This window comes from Rutilus rutilus, assembly GCF_951802725.1.
Source record: "Rutilus rutilus genome assembly, chromosome: 3".
NCBI lineage: Eukaryota > Metazoa > Chordata > Actinopteri > Cypriniformes > Leuciscidae > Rutilus > Rutilus rutilus.
Window position 1 is genome coordinate 35,639,781 of NC_140211.1, and position 20,368 is coordinate 35,660,148.

General features: G+C 37.2%; 1 protein-coding gene across 2 annotated transcripts in view; it reads right to left on the reverse strand.

Moving 5' to 3' along the window:
- The window catches only part of crtc3 (CREB regulated transcription coactivator 3), a 50,363-nt gene extending 32,908 nt beyond the window's left edge, over positions 1–17,455 (reverse strand). For both annotated transcript variants that reach the window (XM_084403951.1, XM_084403950.1), the window contains exons 1-3: positions 16,023–17,455; positions 6,819–6,929; positions 6,047–6,175 (exon numbers count right to left, since the gene is read on the reverse strand). In XM_084403951.1, coding sequence (XP_084260077.1) covers positions 6,047–6,175; positions 6,819–6,929; positions 16,023–16,154 — 372 coding nt within the window. In that variant the 5' untranslated portion in view covers positions 16,155–17,455. The remainder of the gene's footprint in view (positions 1–6,046; positions 6,176–6,818; positions 6,930–16,022) is intronic.
- Positions 17,456–20,368: the final 2,913 nt, after the last annotated feature.

The following is a 20,368-nucleotide window of genomic DNA, read 5'->3' on the forward strand; positions in this document are numbered from 1 at the left end:
CTGACATTTCACACTCGACCCACATCGCTCGCCCTCCAATAGGACATGATTCCAGGAATACAGACAAAGCCAAATCAAGGCATCTGGCATGATATATGCGGCTTGAAGGCAACTACATGGGTTAGGAGGAAGTTGGACAGCGTTAGGTTGGCTGGCGAGCCTGTGAGAGAGTGTAATCTTGGCAGACGCGGTTGAATCGATGGGAGCAAAACAAGCCAACACTGTGAGGGACATCTGGCAATAAAGGAAAAAAAAAAAATCAAAGTGAAAGCAAATTTGGCCTTTGAATCCTCCCTCATTTTCTCTCACTCAGCAGAATTAGAGTGGCATGAAAATGAAATGCTTCAGACATTAAGAGAAAAGCCTTGTGGGTGAATGTTTGTTAAGAGAGTCTCTGTTTATTTCGATTAGATCCGGAGTGAGGTTTTAAGTTTAAGAAGATTTAAAAATTGGTTTTCTTTTTAAAGAAAATGTGAGTGGCGTATGGCCGTGAAAAACATGACATCATAATGACAGGGTGTTGTCAGTGGTTTCCAGGACCATCAGTGTTATTTTAGTATTATTTATTATATGCTACTATAGTAATTATTAATATTTTGGATTAGGTTTTATTTTTATATTTTCAGTTTGCATTTTAATTTAAGTTTAAGTTTTAGTAATTTTGTTGTGCTTTGGTCATTTTTATTAGTATCTGTTTTCTTTAAAACATTTCTATTTAGCTTTCTATAATTCATTTTTTTTTTTGTTTCAGTTTTATATTTAGCAAATTAGTTATTCAACTTAAAGGAAATTAGAAATGCTGCCTTGGCAACTAACTGAAATAAAATAAGTTGTTAATCTAAGAATTATATTTGATTTCATTTAAGCTTTATTTCAATTACTGAAAACGATTTTGGTAACATTTTACTTAAAGCCTTTATTTACAAATGCAAAAAGTATTTAATGCATTATTTATGCTTTGTAACTCACCTTATGATGCATTATACAGTCTTGTGAATAATTGAAGCCAAAGGTATAATACTTATCTCCAGTATTCATTGAACACACCTTCAGAAAGTATAATGCTTAAAATTATGAAGTATAAAAAAGGAATTTTCAAATATTACAATGAATTTTAAATTTACAATTATTTAAAGGGGTCATATAATGCCATTATTGTACAAGTTAATATTCTTTAGGGTCTAAATAAAAAGTTTGTAATATACTTTAATTAAAAATTATCATTAGTATTGTAAGAATTTTTTTATCTGGTCAAAAACAGCTCTGTTTTCAGCACGCCATTTAAGTGCATGTGTCTTTAAATGATAATGAGCTTTGCTCACCCCGCCCCTCTGTTCTGTGGGGCGTTTTGACACAATACACATGGAGTGTTGCCTTGACAACAGTTGAGGGTATATTTTAGAGAAAGAATGGCAGCGGGAGTCTCTGAGGACACATCTGTGCAACCGTATCAATTTGAACCGGAGTCGGACCCGGAACAAGATGACGGCCCCGAAGAAGTTCGACAATTAAGGCTCGAACAGGACGTTTCTGAATGGTTGGTTAACGTTATGTCACTTTGATCTATCTTTGTATGTACTGGCAGGGTAGAGTAGTGAGATATGTGTTTACTGATGTATACGTTAGTTCATTGACAGTCTTTATACTGACCCTCGTTTATAAGTCTGGTGAGAAATGATTTGCGCAAACATGAAAGCATTGACGTTGATCGTGGGGAATATTCCCTTCGAAAACAAAACTCATCAAAATGACTGCTGTGTTCGTTATTACACCCAAGAACAGAACACCACAATCGCTTAGACGCCATTCTGCTCATAGACTGCTCCAGCGTATCAACAATGGCGGACTATGATGACAGCACGCTCAGGGCGGGTCTGTGTTGAAACGCTGCTGTCAATTAACAATCGTGGGAGGGGTGTCCGACCGTGCGACGTCACACGGCTCGATTTGAGACGGGGGAAAACATACAAGGAGATTAAAAAAAAAAAAACACTGGATGGATTTTTATCATCATATGATGGATGTGTACAGGCACTGCCAACACACATTTCAGTACAATCAACTTGTAAAAGTGCATGTACCATTATATGACCCCTTTAAAGCTGCAGTAACTTTTTTGAGTTAAAAAATTATCCCAAATAAATTTGAGCAAGTACATAACCAGCCAGTGTTCAAAACTATCTGCTTGTCTTAGCTCGATTCAAAACGGTAAACTTGTAATAATGATTTTAATTCCAGTGGTACTGGTGGATTTCCGCGGGAAATTCGAGCATGTCTTTGCGTCATTACATCACATTTGTGCACATAAAGAAGGTGTCCCGACTAGTAGGCTGTGTTGCGTGTGAGGATGTTGGAGGTGGAGATTTATAGCCTTTTCTCACAGCACTTGATATAATTAAACTTATCAATTTGATGGCGGATCCAGAAAGGTTCAAAGAACAATCACCAGTGACAACTGGAGATTCACCCGTTGTAAAATGCAAAAGACTTTGTTCGGACTTTGGAGTAGCTACAGAAAAAAAGACACTGCAACCGGGCCCATGCGAAAACAAGGATAATATCGGAAGGGCATTAAATGTAGTCACGCAATGCTGATGTTGTTAACATTAACAATTTGAGAACAAAGTATAATTTGCACGGTTTGATGTGACATAAGCGATCGTTAGATTTAATCAGCGCGATTTACTGCAATGCTTTTTTTCTCTTAGTTTGTCAGAACAAAAGTGACTCCGAATGACAGTATCCACACCGGCGCGGTGACTGACAGCCGCACATTCTCCTCAAAACATTGGATTCATCCACACGGTGCCGTGCCGAGGCACAACCCACGTAAAGGTGATAATTCCACGAATAACTGCCATTGCAGATTTCGAACAGAGATGGAGACAAAGAGGAAAAACTACGGACTGCAGCTTTAAGAAAAGATATCATTCATTATAACATACATTATGAATACAATTATAATTTATTATAATGACCACAATACTAAGATCAGCACTTGAAAGATCATTTAGTCTCACTGCTTAATAAAGGTGATTGTGTTTTGGGTTTCATTTGCGGCAGTTTGTGCGTTGACTTGATGAAAGATACTCAGCTACTCATCTGAGGCGATGCGTGTTGCAGTAACGCTGTCATTTCTGGATATAACATGTCAAATAGCCTATGACACATTCTCACACATTTATTTTAAAAACAATTGGGAGGAGCAAAAATGACATGTGGTTTCAACAACCAGATACATTTACACTTGTCTATTTTTGTTTGGAATGCGTTTCAGACCACCTCTTGAAGTGGTTTGAGACGATCTGATCAGAGAAAACGAATGAAGTGACCAGGTGTAAACAGGCACTAAGGTAGTGACGACTGAATTAACATTACATCAAATTGAACGACTAGACGTTAATGACGTATTTGAACATGCTTGTCTCTCATTTCTATCAGCACTGCAAACAAATAGGGAAATACATCTCGTCTCATTACCACATTTTGACAAGTCCTTTTCTCTGCACCATAGTTGCTTTCACAGGCCCTGTGGTCTAAGTGCACCACATACATTAGAGAGTCCATAGAGACATTGTTGCCAGATCATTCTAGAAAAAGCAACAATTGGGTTAAACATGACAAGCCCAAAATAAGCAATCTGCCTCACACAAATAAGCCTAAAATAATGCTGAATATATATATCTCACAACTGCCCATATTTATAAAAAAAATCTCAAAGATCTGAAGGATGCTTATAATAAGCGGACATGTCAACACTGCCAAAAAAAAAGCGTACGGTTTAAAGCAAAGGCTTAAACAAAAAGCAGTAGAATGATGGTTGTCCTTGTTATTGACACACATAATCAATCTAAAACAATAGGATTTAAAATTGCCATGTCATGATTTTTCACTGCACACCCTTAACATGTGTTCCTAACTACTCGTGCCTCTCCATCAATCACAAGAGCGTTAATGCTGTGAGAGTGAGATGTTGAGTACGACCGTCTGATGTTGTTCTGCACCTGGATGTAGACAAACTGTACTGCATACCAAAACTGCATCCAAAAGATCAAACTACTAGAAATGCATGACTGAAGTTCCTTTTTAACCATGCTTTTCATTTTTGTTTGTTCATCTCATTTCACTACAAACTCTTTTCTTAACTATTCTCAACATGCTGCCTGTTTTTCTAAATATCAATTAATTAAAGCAGTCCAACAACAAGTTCATAATAGTTTTAGAACTATATACAGATAATAGATTTTAGTAATTACCACGCTGGCTGTTGCTGGTTCATTTTCTTCTACCTTGGGATCTGACTCTGAGTAAAACATATATGGCTCTATTATAGCACTGGCCATCTCGAGCATAAAAATGGTGCAATTTAGTTTGCAAATCACAGCAGTGGGCATTTACTTAAGTTTCTGAAAAATGTAATTCCCCTTGTTACTGTTTTTGATAGAGAGCTCAAATGGTAGAGCATGGCGCCAACAACGCCAAGGTCATGAGTTTGATGCAAGGGAATGCATGAACTGACAAAATGTATAGCTTCATGAAGCAATTTAAGTTGCTTTGGAAAAAAAGCAAAAAGCAGCTACTGAAATGTAAATGTAAAATCAGTCACAAATGTAAAGGATGAGTCCTAACTTTAAGTATGAGAAATAGTAACAGCGATGCACTACTAACAAGTCGGAATGGAATCTGTCTGGACTCTTTGCTGCATCAGATTAATATGTGTTCGTAAGCCGTCTTATTCATATGCTGAATTCTCAAACTAAAAGCAACAACAACAACAAAAACCAGAAAGTTCTGGGCCTAGAGCAAAAAGCTTTGAAGACGGTAACAACCCAGCTAACCATTTACTCATTAAAACATTTTTTTTTTTTTTCAGAGACAACTAGAAACAAGTGTCAGCAATTAAGGCAAACAATCAAAAGCAAAACAATACAAACAGACAACGAGGTGAAGAACACTAAATCATCTGAGACTCTGAAGAAACCCGTGAGAATATGCAAGAATATCTTCAGCTCTAGGGGAGGGAGTGGCTCAATTCACAGAGCAGAGTTCTGACAAACAGGTCCTGCAGTTTTTAGCATGACTGCGGTCACCATCGCAAATGCCCTTTTCCCGCTCAAAGAAAAAGGGCGGCCGTGGCGCACAGCGTGGAATTACTTTGAACCCATCATTCAGAGTTCTTACGCAACTCAACTCTGCCACACTTTTTTTCCTTCCGTCTCCCTCACACTGTCTTTGTTGTCTTTTCGTATGACATGGCATCTGAGCAAGTGGACCATTCCCAAACTATTCCAATTTTAATGACTACGAAGTAGCTTCTTTCTGTGTTTATAGATTTTTCAAACCCCAAAAGTTCTCTCTGGCTTTAAAAGACCGAAGATGAAATCAAAACTAAATCAGCAGAAGACTCTTCATGCCCTAAACATCTTCAAAACAGAATGGTAACTCAGACAGCATTAGGGCCTTTTTATTTTTTTATTTAATCTTTAGCACTAAGCTAAATCTGCAGACCGAAATTATTTTTTGAGCCCACAGACGATTAAGCTTACAGACAACCACTGAAAAATTAATGAAAGAAATCCATCAACTACACAAGCGAGGAAGATAAAAGACCGGCCGGGCCGGCGTGGCGTAGTCAGTGACTTGGTCAACCTGCCTGATGAATGAATGCAGAACTAGCGGCAGAACACTCAAGACGATCTGCGGCAAGGTTTATTAATCACGCACTAATGAGGACACCAGAGTACTGATTTTTAAATCTCTAAACGGTTCTCATGAGTGGGGAGAAAACAGCAGGTTACTGCAGTTACCCACTCATTCACACCCACATTGTAAGAGAGGGAATATCAATACATAGAGGATCATCAACAGCCTCAAGCCTAAAAAAAGCTTCCCACATGAGCAAAGGTCAACATGTATGACACACACACATACAACATTCTGAGCTCATAATAATGATGCATCTACTAGCGTAAATAAAGACCCTCACAGATTATAAATCACTATTTCCCTCAACAAAGGCCTTTACAGTAGTGAACTTAAAGGATATCTGCCGTCCGTGCTTGTCAATGGGCCTGCGGTGTGGTGAGTTGATCCGATTGCGGTCTCGATGGACCCTTTCCACCAGACCATGGTGTCTAGTCCCTCGCACAGAGTCCAGACCGGAGGGAAACACCCCCTGTGGAGAAATAAAATGTTGGTTAACATTCTGCACACAAATGCATGAATCTGTTTTAAACGCCTTTAATAGTAACAGCCTAAAAATTGTCAATGAAAATACAGTGTTCATGATTCAGGACTGATAAAGCATGCAGAACACACACACACACACAGAAGTAAAGTATTCAAAGTGCCACCATTAGCTTGCGTCCCCAGGTGAATTCAGTCTACTCCAAAGTGCTTTTACCTCTCTAGGTTTGGTTTCTCATGGCGAACAAAAAGTAGGGATCACTGCTCGGTGTCTCAAAGAAGCTTTATTCAGAGCAACAAGAGCACTTTCACCTGAAGGTATACAACACTGTTCTCCATAGGGGATAGACACAGATACAGTTCTTCGGCTCTTGGAGCGCACCGCTGTATCAAGTGTACTGGGGATAGCCGTGTACTGAAGGAGTAGGCGAAGTGAGGGCAAACTAAGAGGTGAGGACAAACACACTCTTTGTTTTATAAGGAGAAGGTTTGCAATTACCGTCTCTTGACATCGTTTATCTGAGGGTAGAAAAGCGGAGTATATGGCTGGAGATTATCTTCTCCTAAATGAACATGACTAGCTGGACAGATTTAGTAGACTTTGAGAAGCGGATGGAGGACAACCCGGGTACCTGGAAATCAGTGCTGGCATTGCCTATCTGGTTGACGTTGGGCAGTGAGCCACCGTAGTACTGTGCCCGGTTCTGAGACAGACGGAGCTGCTGGATCTTCTGGTACTGCACCTTTAATCAAGAGGAAGACACAGTGAATGCATTTGAAAAAGACAGGAGTGTGAGAGTCTACCCAGGCATATTATAAGGTGTTGCTATAACATATTTGTATTTAACTAAGGTGGAAATTCTTGGAAGTGAGTTTGGTTTTTAAGTGTACTTCTGAACCCAAGCTGGAGGACAGTGTGAATTTTGTTGTTTGGCAAAAGTAAACAATGAAAATTATCAATTCTGATCAGGCACAAGCAAATCAGGAGGCGTTCCTTCCTCCCACTAACCAAAGGACAAAATTTGAATCTCAAAGACTGACCTCATTTAATGATATCAATGGGTTACTACACATAAGCTCAAGTCCTCTTTTTAATCCAACACACTGACATTAAGCCAGAGCATAAAACCTGAGCTACGTCCTGCTTAGTTGTAAGGGCTACATTATATATATATATATATATATATATATATATATATATATAAAATATATTGCATAATCTGAAACATATCGCTACTAAGATATCAATGAAATACAAGAATTCCATTGAAACACAAATTGAAACCCATTTTTTGCCAATAAATAGAGCTGCTCTTTAAAATTGCATTGAAGCAGAAGTAGCGACAGATCTTCTCCTTCGTACATATAAGTGAAACAGATTGTCAAAAAAAAAAAAAAAAACTTTGTAGGGGACATTTATATCTATTGGTGGTTGATGTATGGCATACGTCACCAGTGGGAAGTTTTTCTATTTTATTGTACAGCTGTCTATGGGATGGGTGTGTGTGATGATCTCCAGGATCTGCCTTTACAGAGAGACTGTTAGTATCGTGCAACAGTGCACATTCTATGACTGTTTTTTTGGATTATTAGGGCTGACCCCGACTAAAGATTTTATTTTTTGGTCGACTAGTAGTCGTTCATTTAAGCCATTAGTTGACGGGGACTAATTGCACGTTTATATTCATTTAATTACTTAAATATATACTGAGGAGAATACTAAACCATAATGAGCGTTTAATATATATAGGCGTAATATAGCCTATTCCGTGCTCAAGCACCGGCAAAAGTAATGATTATGAATGTGTCAGGAAAAATAGCATGGAGACATTTAAATTATTTATTAATAAAATATTGATTTCTGAGTCGGTGTCAGCTGCAAAGATGAAGCTGATGATGGTGACTCGCCATCTCCGCAACATAGTCAATGTGCCAATATAGAGAAATGCACATTTCATACGGATTACATAAGCAGAGAGTATTTCTTTTCGTTTTGAATTGGTTTAATAAAAGTGGACATTTCAATCTTTCTAAAGATCTATTTCTCATGTCAGTGAGGCAAGTAGCCTATAAGCTGAGTTTTGGTTAATTTTTGTGAAGCGCTCCAGTTCATGGAGACCGAGACAGCAGAAAGCACATCCTGTTTGATTTCTTTATCTTACAAAAGCACATTTTCACGTTATTGTGAGTTTACACAAATAAAAGTAGACCCTACTATACAGTTTTGAATGAGGAGTATTTTTAGTCGTTTCCGCTGTTGTGATCGCGCTGGCGCCTCCGTGTCATGCAGTAAACACGCTATACTTTAGCTTCCCCGCACTCCGCACAAACACTTGGATATGTGCCTAATAATAGCGCACATTTAGGTTAACGTTAGAGCGAGCCGCCATGTGAAGTTGCTACTTACATGTTTCAAATGATAAGCCACATTTGAGATTGATGGATGACAGGTGAACGTTTGGATTTCCTGCCCAACATACTGTAATGTTAACAATCTGATCCTCACGGGCTGCGTGATACATATTTTTTTTTCTGCGACTAATAAAATTTTGGTCGACAAAGCCTCTTCTAGACAACTAAGTAACGTTTAGACAACTCTTAGGGGGCTATTATCATCTCTATCATGGCAAAACTTTCAACCGATTTTACTGACAAATAATTTTCTGAGCACACATACTCAAATCGTGTGCACAGAAAGCTGTCACTTTACGCGTGTACTGAACTAAAGAACTTTTGTGCCTTATTGCGCTTATACTGTCAATTGCTCACAAGGTTATGTCAAAAACACACAATGTTCACATAAACACAGTCGTCTTGGCATACTTGTTCCAATTTATAATAAAGATAAAACAATAAAATAAAGTAAAGTGAAAAAAGATTTGGGGCAAAACAGCTTGCTTTCTTGTGACATATTTCCTTTTGACATCTCTTGCCCCTTTGTAAAAAGACACCCAAACAAGCTTTATTTGCACTGAACCAAAATGTGCTATCCTGCTATGACAGGTGGTATTAGAAGGAGGGACACTTTCATTCTAGAGAGCATTTGATTGGAAAAAAATCTGTTCAGTCAGTGCATGATGTGTTAATCTTTTTGGCCCGTTTTCCTTAAAATAATTTTAAAAAGCAAACTTTACCGATTAACTGTGCAGCCCTAATTGGATGTCAGAAATTCATATATCATGGCTTTGTCCACAGTGGCATCTACCAACATAACCTCACTCTAGATTATTGTGTTTTAAAAAAAGAAATGGCCATAAAACAACAAAACACAAGATATTCTCTATCTCTAAAGCGTAAGCAAGATGCTGCTTTAAATCCAGTGTTGACACTGTTCCAGGCAGACAGCCCAGAAACGCCATGGAGTTTAACATCCAGCCTTTCAATGTACAGCGTTATCAAAACAATGACACCCCAGCTGTGGAGTAGGACCAAGCTGCTTAGTGAAGCCGAGGATTTCCCTGGGGGAGCGTGCTTAAGCTTATGCTCTTCCTCTCCTCTGTCGACATCACAACATTGCAGAGGATGGTTACTACATGGGGTGGCACCAATATGAAAAATTTGGCCGATACTGATAGCCGATAACCGATATTTTGGCTGATAAATCTAAATTTGTATTTAACTTCTGAGAGCCTGATTTCAAAAACAAAAGATTTAACATTAAAAGAAATGTCCCAAGCACTTCAACATAAATCAAACATACACAGCAGTAGCCTAGTTTGAACCACTGATTCCTTAACTTTTAAAATTAATTTTACACTCCTATGGCCAACTTACCTTAATAAATAAAATAAATCTATTGCCTTACAAATAAACTAAATAATGCCTAAATAATGCAAACAAGTCGTTGGACAACATTACTTGCATATAAATAATCAAAATGCATGTGCCATGGATAAATGCAATGGAATAGCCTCCGCACGGACAATAATGAAATTATTTTAATTAAACCATATTGTTGATGAAAATGACACGAGAAAAATAAAAGAGCTAGTTCTTAATAATAATGCATCGATATCTTTGAAAAACAAACATCTGAAATTAATATTACTGTTTCAAATAACAGCATTGGTGTTTGAGCTGGTGCGCTGAAGCTGAATGAACCCCGTGAACTGGAGCTTTCTGTTAGCGGTTAAATTAAATTAACGAAACGCATCCTATTTGAGATTAATGAGATATTTATACAACATACACATATTAGGCTACAACTTAAATCTGCATAAAATGATGCAAATCCACAAGTGAACTTGAACTAAGTTACATATCAGAATGTGTAACTCCTGCTGTGGATCCGCTCTTCCCATAACAACAACGCGTTGAAACACGGTGACTAAACCCAAAGAATTCAATATTACAATAGTGTTCTCATTATAATGTTATGTAATATGACAGTCCCCCAATCATAGTTGTTAATGTCATGCATTGCTGTTTGAGCTGCATGCTCTGAATGCATACACAAAATAAACAATGTTACTTCAACTTACATTATTTTGCACAAACAAAAGGCTGTGAATGCACAAGCAAACTCGACTGTCCTGTCATGAAGGTGTAACTCCGTTGTGGATGCGCTCTTCCCATAACAACGTGCTAAAACACGGGCGCACAAATAATTCAAAACATTCTTTAACAGTAGTGTTTTCATTATAATTTTATATTGCCTATATGACAGACTTGCGCTGCACATGTTGTACTTAACTGTATTTTCCTTTTCAAAGTGATTTCAATCATATTTCAAGCAATTCAAAAGCATCATGGTGAACATCAGTGGGCATCTGAAGAGTCTCAGCTTAAGGAAATAATCCATAATTTATCGGCTTTATATTTCAGCCAAATTGTCTTATCGGGTCGATAACTAGGATATAAGATTAAAAATGAACATATATCGGCCGATACCGATATGGTGGAGTTACTACACTCAAAAAAATATTTAGGCCTAAATTTAAGATTACATATTTGAATTGCATATAAAATGTCCATCCATTTTGATTACACAGTTTTAACATAAACAAACTAATCATTTTAATGTGAAGCACATTTGTCATACATACAAAAAATTATTTAAGAAAAAGAGTTAAGACAGGTAAGATTTCTGAAATAGTACTAATAATTTGATTTTATATTTTAAATACTCAGCAAACAGGTTTATATATTTCTCATTAATAAATCTAATTTGTTTCAATCTCAACTGAATATTGCTTGCTTGTTCTACAGCCATATTTTAACCGTGTTCATTCTTTTAAACTGAATAAATTTAATAGTTTTCACAATGAACAGATTTAAGCACTTTGAATAATCATATTCAAAGTCAAACAGATAATAATATAGGCTACTACTATGCCATGATTTTTAGGGGAGAAACCCGTTTCATTTATATATGACTGACAAAAATGCTTCAAAAGTAGTTTATGTAAAAAAAAAAAAAAAATGAAATTGTATATGCAATACCAATTATACATAATCTTAAATTTGGGCCTAAATATTGTTGAGTGAATTACATCCTTCAAAAACTGTTTTCCATTATTTTCCATTAAAAATGAACTAAACGCAGAGAGTTCTTTAGTTTCCCCAATTCAATATTTTCCTCATGCAGTGGTGCATTAAATTCTCAGTTTTTGTTTTTAATATTGTTAACTTTTACTAAGAAACACTTAAGATGAAAAATGGTACTGGTATCTAAAAAATAAAGTGGCGGACACTACACTTTTCATTCCATTGACTTTCATTCATATGCATGTGAATGCTGGAGACAAGAAACGCAAGCTCATGCGAAGAAGTTTTTGCAGCGTTCCAAAGGTCAAGTTTGGTGAACTCTGACAATATGTATCAATTGAAGAGGTCTGACCAATAGAAGATTGATACGACACTCTTAGATGAATTAAAAGAAGTAAAGTGCAGTAGATTAAAGGGATAGTTCACTTTGAAATAAAATTTTGGTATGTTTTAGCTTACCTCAAGGGCATCCAAGATGTAGGTGTCTTTTTTTCCGCAGTAGTTTCAATTTTGATATTTTTAGGTCAAACCGTTCTTGTCTGTCAGTCATATAATGCAGGTCGATGGTCACTGTCTCAAAACACAAGCACAGAGTCCAAATTAAAACAATTCCCCATCGTCCAAATTAAACAATTCCCCATCGTAAGTACACATTGATGGCCTAAGACACGAAACGAGAGGTTTGTGTGAGAAAACGAACAGTATTTATATCGTTGTTATCTCTTGAACACAGCACACGTCCAAATGATCTGACGGCGCGGGCGGGTAAATAGATGTCGCCTTGGCTACTGCAGTTCATTGGAACGAAACCGTAGCCAAGCGACATCTAGTGTATACATCTATACCCGCCCGCGGGCGGGTATAGATGTATACACTAGATGTCGCCTTCGCTACTGCAGTTCATTGGAACGAAACCGTAGCCAAGGCGACATCTATGTATATATCTATACCCGCCCGCGCTGTCAGATCATTTGGACGTGTGCTGTGTTCAAGAGATAACAACGATATAAATACTGTTCGTTTTCTCACACAAACCTCTCGTTTCGTGTCTTAGGCCATCAATGTGTACTTACGATGGGGAATTGTTTTAATTTGGACTCTGTGCTTGTGTTTTGAGACAGTGACCATAGACCTGCATTATATGACTGACAGACAAGAACGGTTTGACCTAAAAATATCAAAATTGAAACTACTGCGGAAACTCTTGGATGCCCTTGAGGTAAGCTAAAACATATCAAAAATTAATTTCAAAGTGAACTATCCCTTTAAGTTCAAAGTCTAGTGACCGTGGCCTAACAGAGACACCTTGATCCACTACTTGCATAGGCTGCACATGCCAAAGGACAGTCAGCAGACTCAGCACGCCTGCAGCTGGATGACTTGCAAACATGTAGTGGGCTTATGGAGAACAAGTGTTGTAACAGCACACAGACAAGTTTGGTTTACATTTCTGTTTATCACATCCTACTCAAAACAGCAAGAATCACTACAGCTCTGCAAAACATCTGGTCTTTGCTTTCCGCCAAATCTCTCAGATCCACAAAAAACGTTAAGGTTTCAAATCTGTTTCTACAAGCAGACATTCAAAGCATATCCAATTCTGAACAATGTTCTTGTTTCGAAAGAAGACAACTGTTTGACAAAAATTGTCAAATGATCCCTCTGTTGATACCAGTTTAATGTGCAGACAGACACCATAGTTATAATGAAGCATTTTGTAGATTCACTTCCTCAAAGTTTACAGAGTAAACACCGTGGCAATGCTGTTTATTTTAGCTTCTCGAGAAATGTTGAGAAACCAAACACAAAGAAAAGTGGTCACTTTGACATGCCAGAAGCATTGTTAGTCATTTCATTGTAATTGACACACTTTCGCTGCTTACTTTGGGATTATTGCCATACAGTATACACTCATTTCATTGGCGGATCATTGCTAACAAGGTTTGGAAAGCTACAATACAATGTAAATGTTTCTGAAAAGTGCAATTCCTACAACAATTAGTTGTATTTTTTTTTTTTGTCTGTCAGCTCTCCACACAGAAACATTCGCAATTATTGATGTAGTATTGAGCGGTTTTGTTAAAGATCACAATGTTTAAAAATTAACAAAATGTGTAAAATTCAAGAAATGCTTGAGATAACTTGCCTCTTTTCACTCTCTGAAATGCAAGCATTTTCCTCTAGGGCTCATTCCATTGTCAAGAAAGACTGTGTGTAAAGAGTTATGACTTTAAACTCTGACAACGTACTATAACACAAACACAACCATGTTCTTGTGCCCTAGAAGAGGAGGCAGCCAAATCATGAACTGGCAGATCATGTTCATTCATTCCCGCCCACAGACTCCACACAGAGACAGAGCGCTGTCTGACGCTGCTTTCTGGTAAAACACTTCCCACTGGTGAAAGACCTACAGTTGAACCACTACACCTGACCGACATTTCTTAACCTTTCTCTATAAGCCATACTTCAAACGCTAAAAAGAAATCCATTGCAGACATCAACAAAAACAAACTCAAGATAGCAACAAGCATTTTTCCACAACTAACAGTAAAGCAGCCTGAACATGTTCTTTTACTGAGCTAGGGGGTGATGTTCACCATTACAAATGTTACTCTAAATGTTTACATGCAGTCCATGTAAATGAAACTGAAAATGCAAAGCAGCTCAGCACAATAAAAGCCTTTGACAACATGACCCCAACAAATGTTTACCACAGCTTCTGACAAAACACCAGTTACTAGTTCTTGTTTAAAATCATAAATTAGCCTATTAAGTGAATCTTCTCTGGGGGCATGAGTAAGGGTGGTCAGTGACCACACAATATAAAATCAGTCAGGTTTTAGCACTCTTTAAAAAATAACGGTTCTTTATTGGCATTGATGATTCCATGAAGATCCTTTAACATCCATGGAACCTTTCCGCTGCACAAAAGGTTCTTGTTATGAGGGGGGAAAGTTTCTTCAGATTATTAAAATGTCCTTCACTGAGAAAAAAAAAAAAAAGGGTTTTTTTTGTTACGTTTTTTTAATAACTGTGGTGGTGGTGTGTGTGTATGTGTGTGGGGGTCTTCAATGGCATTACTGCGGAATTTTTTTTTTTTCGGGAGCCTTTATATTTAAGAGTGTTAAATGGCTTTTACGTTCTATTCTGCTGACTTTTTTACTCATTGGAATACTTGATTCTGGTTCAGTCGCTACATCATGCAGTCAGGTATTTCTGAATAATGATTGATGTCATTGTATAGACCTGGTTTGGAACCATTCTGGCCATTATTAGTGGGGTAATGAATCATAGGATCCATTAGCGTCTGCACTAAGCCATCCAGCTGATTTCTCTAAATAAGCTCTAACTTTAATAATGTTCAACCAAGGGAAAAAAGGCTTCTGGGGGGGGGGGGGGGGGGGTGTTTGGCTCGAGGTCATGGTGCAAAGGACCCTAGGTTGATTTTACTCCGAACCATCCCTTTAAAGGCAGGGACACACCAGGCCGACGGTCGGCCGTCAGCGAGCATCTGTCAGGCTAGTTTTTGCAGTGCGTTCCACATGATAACCGTGACGGGTTTATTTTCCAATAACAATTGACTGACTGTACATTATCCATTACAAAACACAAGCAAATAAACTCCCTCCACATATCCAAATAAGAGGTGCAAATTTAAAAACGTTACATCAGATTCCTCACACTCAAAAAGTGTAATAATGAAAGTGTATTCAAGTGAACTACTTTACATTGTGATTCTGTTTGAATTCACACACAAAATTGTTTCAAACAATATTTTTAAAGACAACATTTTATTTCAACTTCTCATAGACTTGAGCTACCCCCACCCCACATATCCACATATCTCATAGAAACATCTCCTCTGTTTCTGTGTTCATTCTGTCATGTTATTAACACAGTTTTATTGTAGTAACAATAGCTGTGGTAACTATGGTATCTTGGCTGAAAACTATGGTTGCCATAGTGACTTGACTGTCTAGGCGGGTCATGACTATCAAAAACATCTGTAACGTTACTTAAAGAAAAAATACGATTGTTGCTACTCACAGCTGAGACTAAACATAACGACCAAACCATGAAGTGATGACTAGAAAATATGATGAGATCAATTAAAAGTATGATCGCTTTAATTATGTCCGTGTGAATCGAATGCGTGCAGTGTGAATGACAGTAACGTAGTCAGAGAGAGCCGCTGACATTCTCATCCCTCCTCATGAGCTCGATCTGATTCTGTCGGGCATTTTACATTCACAGTGATTCAGTTGCGCATAGGACACACTTAGGCATCTGCATTTGATGTATGAAATCGAGGGAGTGAGGTAATTTCCTAATTTGGCTGTGCTTACCCTTGAGACGGTGAGGTCTGTCATGAGCTGCTCGAAGGCCCGCGTCTCCTCCGCCTGTTTCTGGTTGTGCAGCGCGATCTTCTCGCTGAACTTCCGCGGGTTGGAGCCACTCGAGCCCGGGGATCCAGACATGGCTGGGCCGCAGAGTTTCGAGATCAACTTCGCAGGGAACTGACTGTTGAATGTTGTCGATATGGCAGTCAAATGTGTTTAAGTTGTCCCTCCATGTCTGAAAAGCGTGTAAGAGTGCAGTCCTGATGCTTTAGAGAGGTTTGACGAGGTCGCTTTAATGACAAGAGCGTTGCCACCATTAATGAGCTGGAAAACGCGACGAAACCGTATAAATAACAACTTAATGGCCTTAAATCAGCTGAAGTACAAAGTAACGATGATATATAGGAATTCCTTATACTTATAACGCTATTTTTTGTCTACAGGCGATGAGCCGAATTTGCTAAAAGTTTGTCAGGAAACTGGACATCGCTATATATTCAAGCGTTATGACAGTTTTGTTTGGCATCACTAAAACAAGTTCTTGTCTTGTATCGTGGGGGAAAAGAGGATGAGATGTGGAATACTGTGCAATGCCAAACAAAAAAAAGCTTAAATAATCACTTGGCTCTGCGAAACAAGTTGAGTAACGACTCTAGCTAGCGAGCTAAATACTTCAGATTCTGACGAGAAGCATTTTAATTGTGTGGGTTTTTTTTTACGATTTACGCATACATATTTAAGTGCCTACCATTATTTATGAATTAAGGTAGACAGTTGGTAATATAACTGTCTAAATGTGTGTAATTGACAGATATTGCTCGGTCAGGTACAGGGTAAAGTCAGCCGTAACAGCTAACCAGCTAATGAGCGATATGACACAATCAAAATATCACTAACGAAATGTCACAAACGAACTGTAAATGACAGCAAGCGACCCATTTATGTGGTCAATTCAATCAATCTTATTGCTCACAACGCTGAACTTAGTTTCGTGAGATTTCAACAAGTGGTCTCGCCGATGTAAACCTCATTACGCATTCAAAACTCATATAAACAGGTAAGCGCGACAGCAACTTTGCAGCAAGGTAGCAAATGAAACTCTGCACCAGACAGACACTCACTGTCCCGCGGCAGGACAACCAGCGGCCAGTGATCGAGCGCTGTTGTCATTCGAGTCAGAGAAAATGTTTAGATGTTACTGATTCGTGAAATGCAGCGGTGAAATCTGATCGTGTAGTCCGCGTGTACTCCCTTGGACTCTCTTCTCCGTGTCCATCATCTAGATCCACCTGAGCTGTGATACACCGACTCGTGACTCCACGGCACACATTTGTTTTGTCAACTTCGATCCCTCACTCCGAGTGAAAACAAGCCGAGGAAAAAATACACTAGCCTGCCCCAAAACTGTATACCCAATTTTTTAAAGTTGTGTCCACAAGGAGGCAGTGGAGCTCTCTTAAAGGGACACACAGCCCTATTATTCATGTTAAAGGTGTCATTTAAAACGTGCAAAAATAGAAAGTGAAAACTTCTACTCTTCAAATCCTACAAAAATGTGGTCATGAATTACTAAATAGATGCAAAAATGTATGTGTGTGCATTATAATACTGTTATATTATGTAATACTGTTGTTGTCTTGGCAATAAACTGAAATAAGTTTATGAAGCACTAAAATTAGTAAATAAATGAAAACTAAAACTAAAATAAAAAATAAATTAAACCTAAATAGCAATATTCGAAATAAAAATCTACTACACTGACAAAAGCACACAATGAAATGAATACAAATTAAACTAAAATGAACATGAAAACTAAAAATATAAAAATTAAAGCTAATTCAAAATGTGGAATAAAATCTAAAATAACACTGAGCACTGTTTTCAACATTGATAATAATAACAAATGATTATTGAGCAGCAAATCAGACACTGAAGACTGGAGTAATGATGCTGAAAATTCAGCTTTGCAGTTATGTATATTACATTTGAAATATATATAAAAATAGTAAAACAGACTCTAAGATGCCCAAACACATGAATTGATATTTAAATCCACATGATCTCCATGACTAGCATGACTGCAATATCAGTTTGCCTTTTTTCCTAACACTATTCGTTCTTTTTTCAGGACCGTCCGTGCCACTTACCCAGAAATCTTCCACCGTTGATCATATTTACTCAGGGCCTCCTGGCTGTAACGTCATCCTCAGTTTTGTTGCGAAGGCATGTGCAGATCAGCTGCCATTTTTCTTTTCGTATACAAAGAAAAAAAAAAAAACCTGCGACATTCATTTAGTCTATAGTTCCTTTATACTTAAAGAAGACCTCCATTGTGCCCGTTCTAAGAAGCCCGGCACTATGGGCAAAAGAGATAAAAGGAGGATAATATGGCCACTGCAGTCCATAGTGTCTTGTCACGCTCAGATGAGAGGAGCATGTGAGAATGATCATTTTAAAAATGTAACTCGGCATTCAATATCAAAGTGACTTCGATATTCATCATGAACTCCAAGGCTTGGGGTTTGAAGCACCACTGAATCATCCTAACATCCTCAACTCAGTCTGAATACTATTGCCTGTCAAGAATGTGTATATACTGTAGCACTCTTCTCTACTCCCTGTGCTGTAAATATAACTCCATTATTAACTTTGCAGTCAATGTCCTGATTAGGTCCCCTTTATGTAAGACGTTTAATTAAGTGACATCTAGTTAGCAATTATAATTTTTTTGCATTTATTGTAAAAATGTCAACTAGCCGGTATCGTCGGCCAGCGCCCCGACACATTGCGAGGCTTCAGGTGACCCGGGTTTGAGATCATAAAACTTGTGGCTATACTGTCCTTGCTTCCAGTTGATTCTGTGAAATGCAGAATTGGATTATTTGCATAATATTTAGAACCTAACTGCACACTTTCATTATCTATTTATCATTAACTAGTTCAACATACCAGTTTTTCTGTTGTATAATTGATCTATTATTGTATTTATTGTTAATTTGAATAGCTTTTTATATTTATATTTGCAGTTTTCATTTCAATTTTAGTTTAAGTTTTAGTTATTTTGTATATATTTTTTTTAAATATTAGCTTTCATTTGTATCTATTTCATTTGTTTTTATTTTAATTCTTCAACTTAGTTGCACAAGTAACATTACTAATTGGCATTGTATTTTTTTAAGTAAATTTTTTTATCAAATATTTATAATCTTTTATTTCAGGGTTCAGTTAACAAAATAACTTAATTTCAGTTAGCAATAATAACACTGGAAAGTACAGTAAAAAACAAACAAAAAAACACACACACCTACAACATTTTCTCATGAATTCAAATGGTTAAAACTATTCAGAGGCCTTTATACTTTTCAACTTTTATAAATAGAAATGTCTAATGATTAAATCTGTTAATAGGGCTTCAGTATTGGAAATGCAATATGTACCATTTACATGACATGCTTTTTCAAAAATCTCATTTATTATTTTATGCTCAGTTTCCAGATCCCTATAGTATAATTATACTGTTGCAGCAAAGGCTATATATACAGTGCTATGCATAAGTGAATACACCCATGCTAAAGTTGACTAAAAAGAGGAATAAAAAATCATATTTTGGAAATTGAACTTAATGCCTTAATTTAAAAAATTAGGAAAAATCCAACCTTTAAGGACACCAATTTTCTTTGTGAATGAATAATGTATCGTAAATAAATAAATGTTCTTCCTTAAAATACAGGGTGCATAAGTGAGTACACCCCTATGTTAAATTCCCATAGAGGCAGGCAGATTTTTATTTTTAAGTATTTAAAAAAAAATTTTTTTAGGATACTATGCATCCTGATAAAGTTCCCTTGGCCTTTGGAATTAAAATAGCCCCACATCATCACATAGCCTTCACCATACCTAGAGATTGGCATGGTTTTATTTCAGTTAGCCTAAAAGCTAGTTTGATTTGCATTGAGAGATGATCTTATGGAAAGTACTCCATGCCAATCTCTAGGTATGGTGAAGGCTATGTGATGATGTGGGGCTATTTTAATTCCAAAGGCCAAGGGAACTTTATCAGGATGCATAGTATCCTAAAATTTTTTTTTTTTAAATACTTAAAAATAAAAATCTGCCTGCCTCTATGGGAATTTAACATAGGGGTGTACTCACTTATGCACCCTGTATTTTAAGGAAGAACATTTATTTATTTACGATACATTATTCATTCACAAAGAAAATTGGTGTCCTTAAAGGTTGGATTTTTCCTAATTTTTTAAATTAAGGCATTAAGTTCAATTTCCAAAATATGATTTTTTATTCCTCTTTTTAGTCAACTTTAGCATGGGTGTATTCACTTATGCATTGCACTA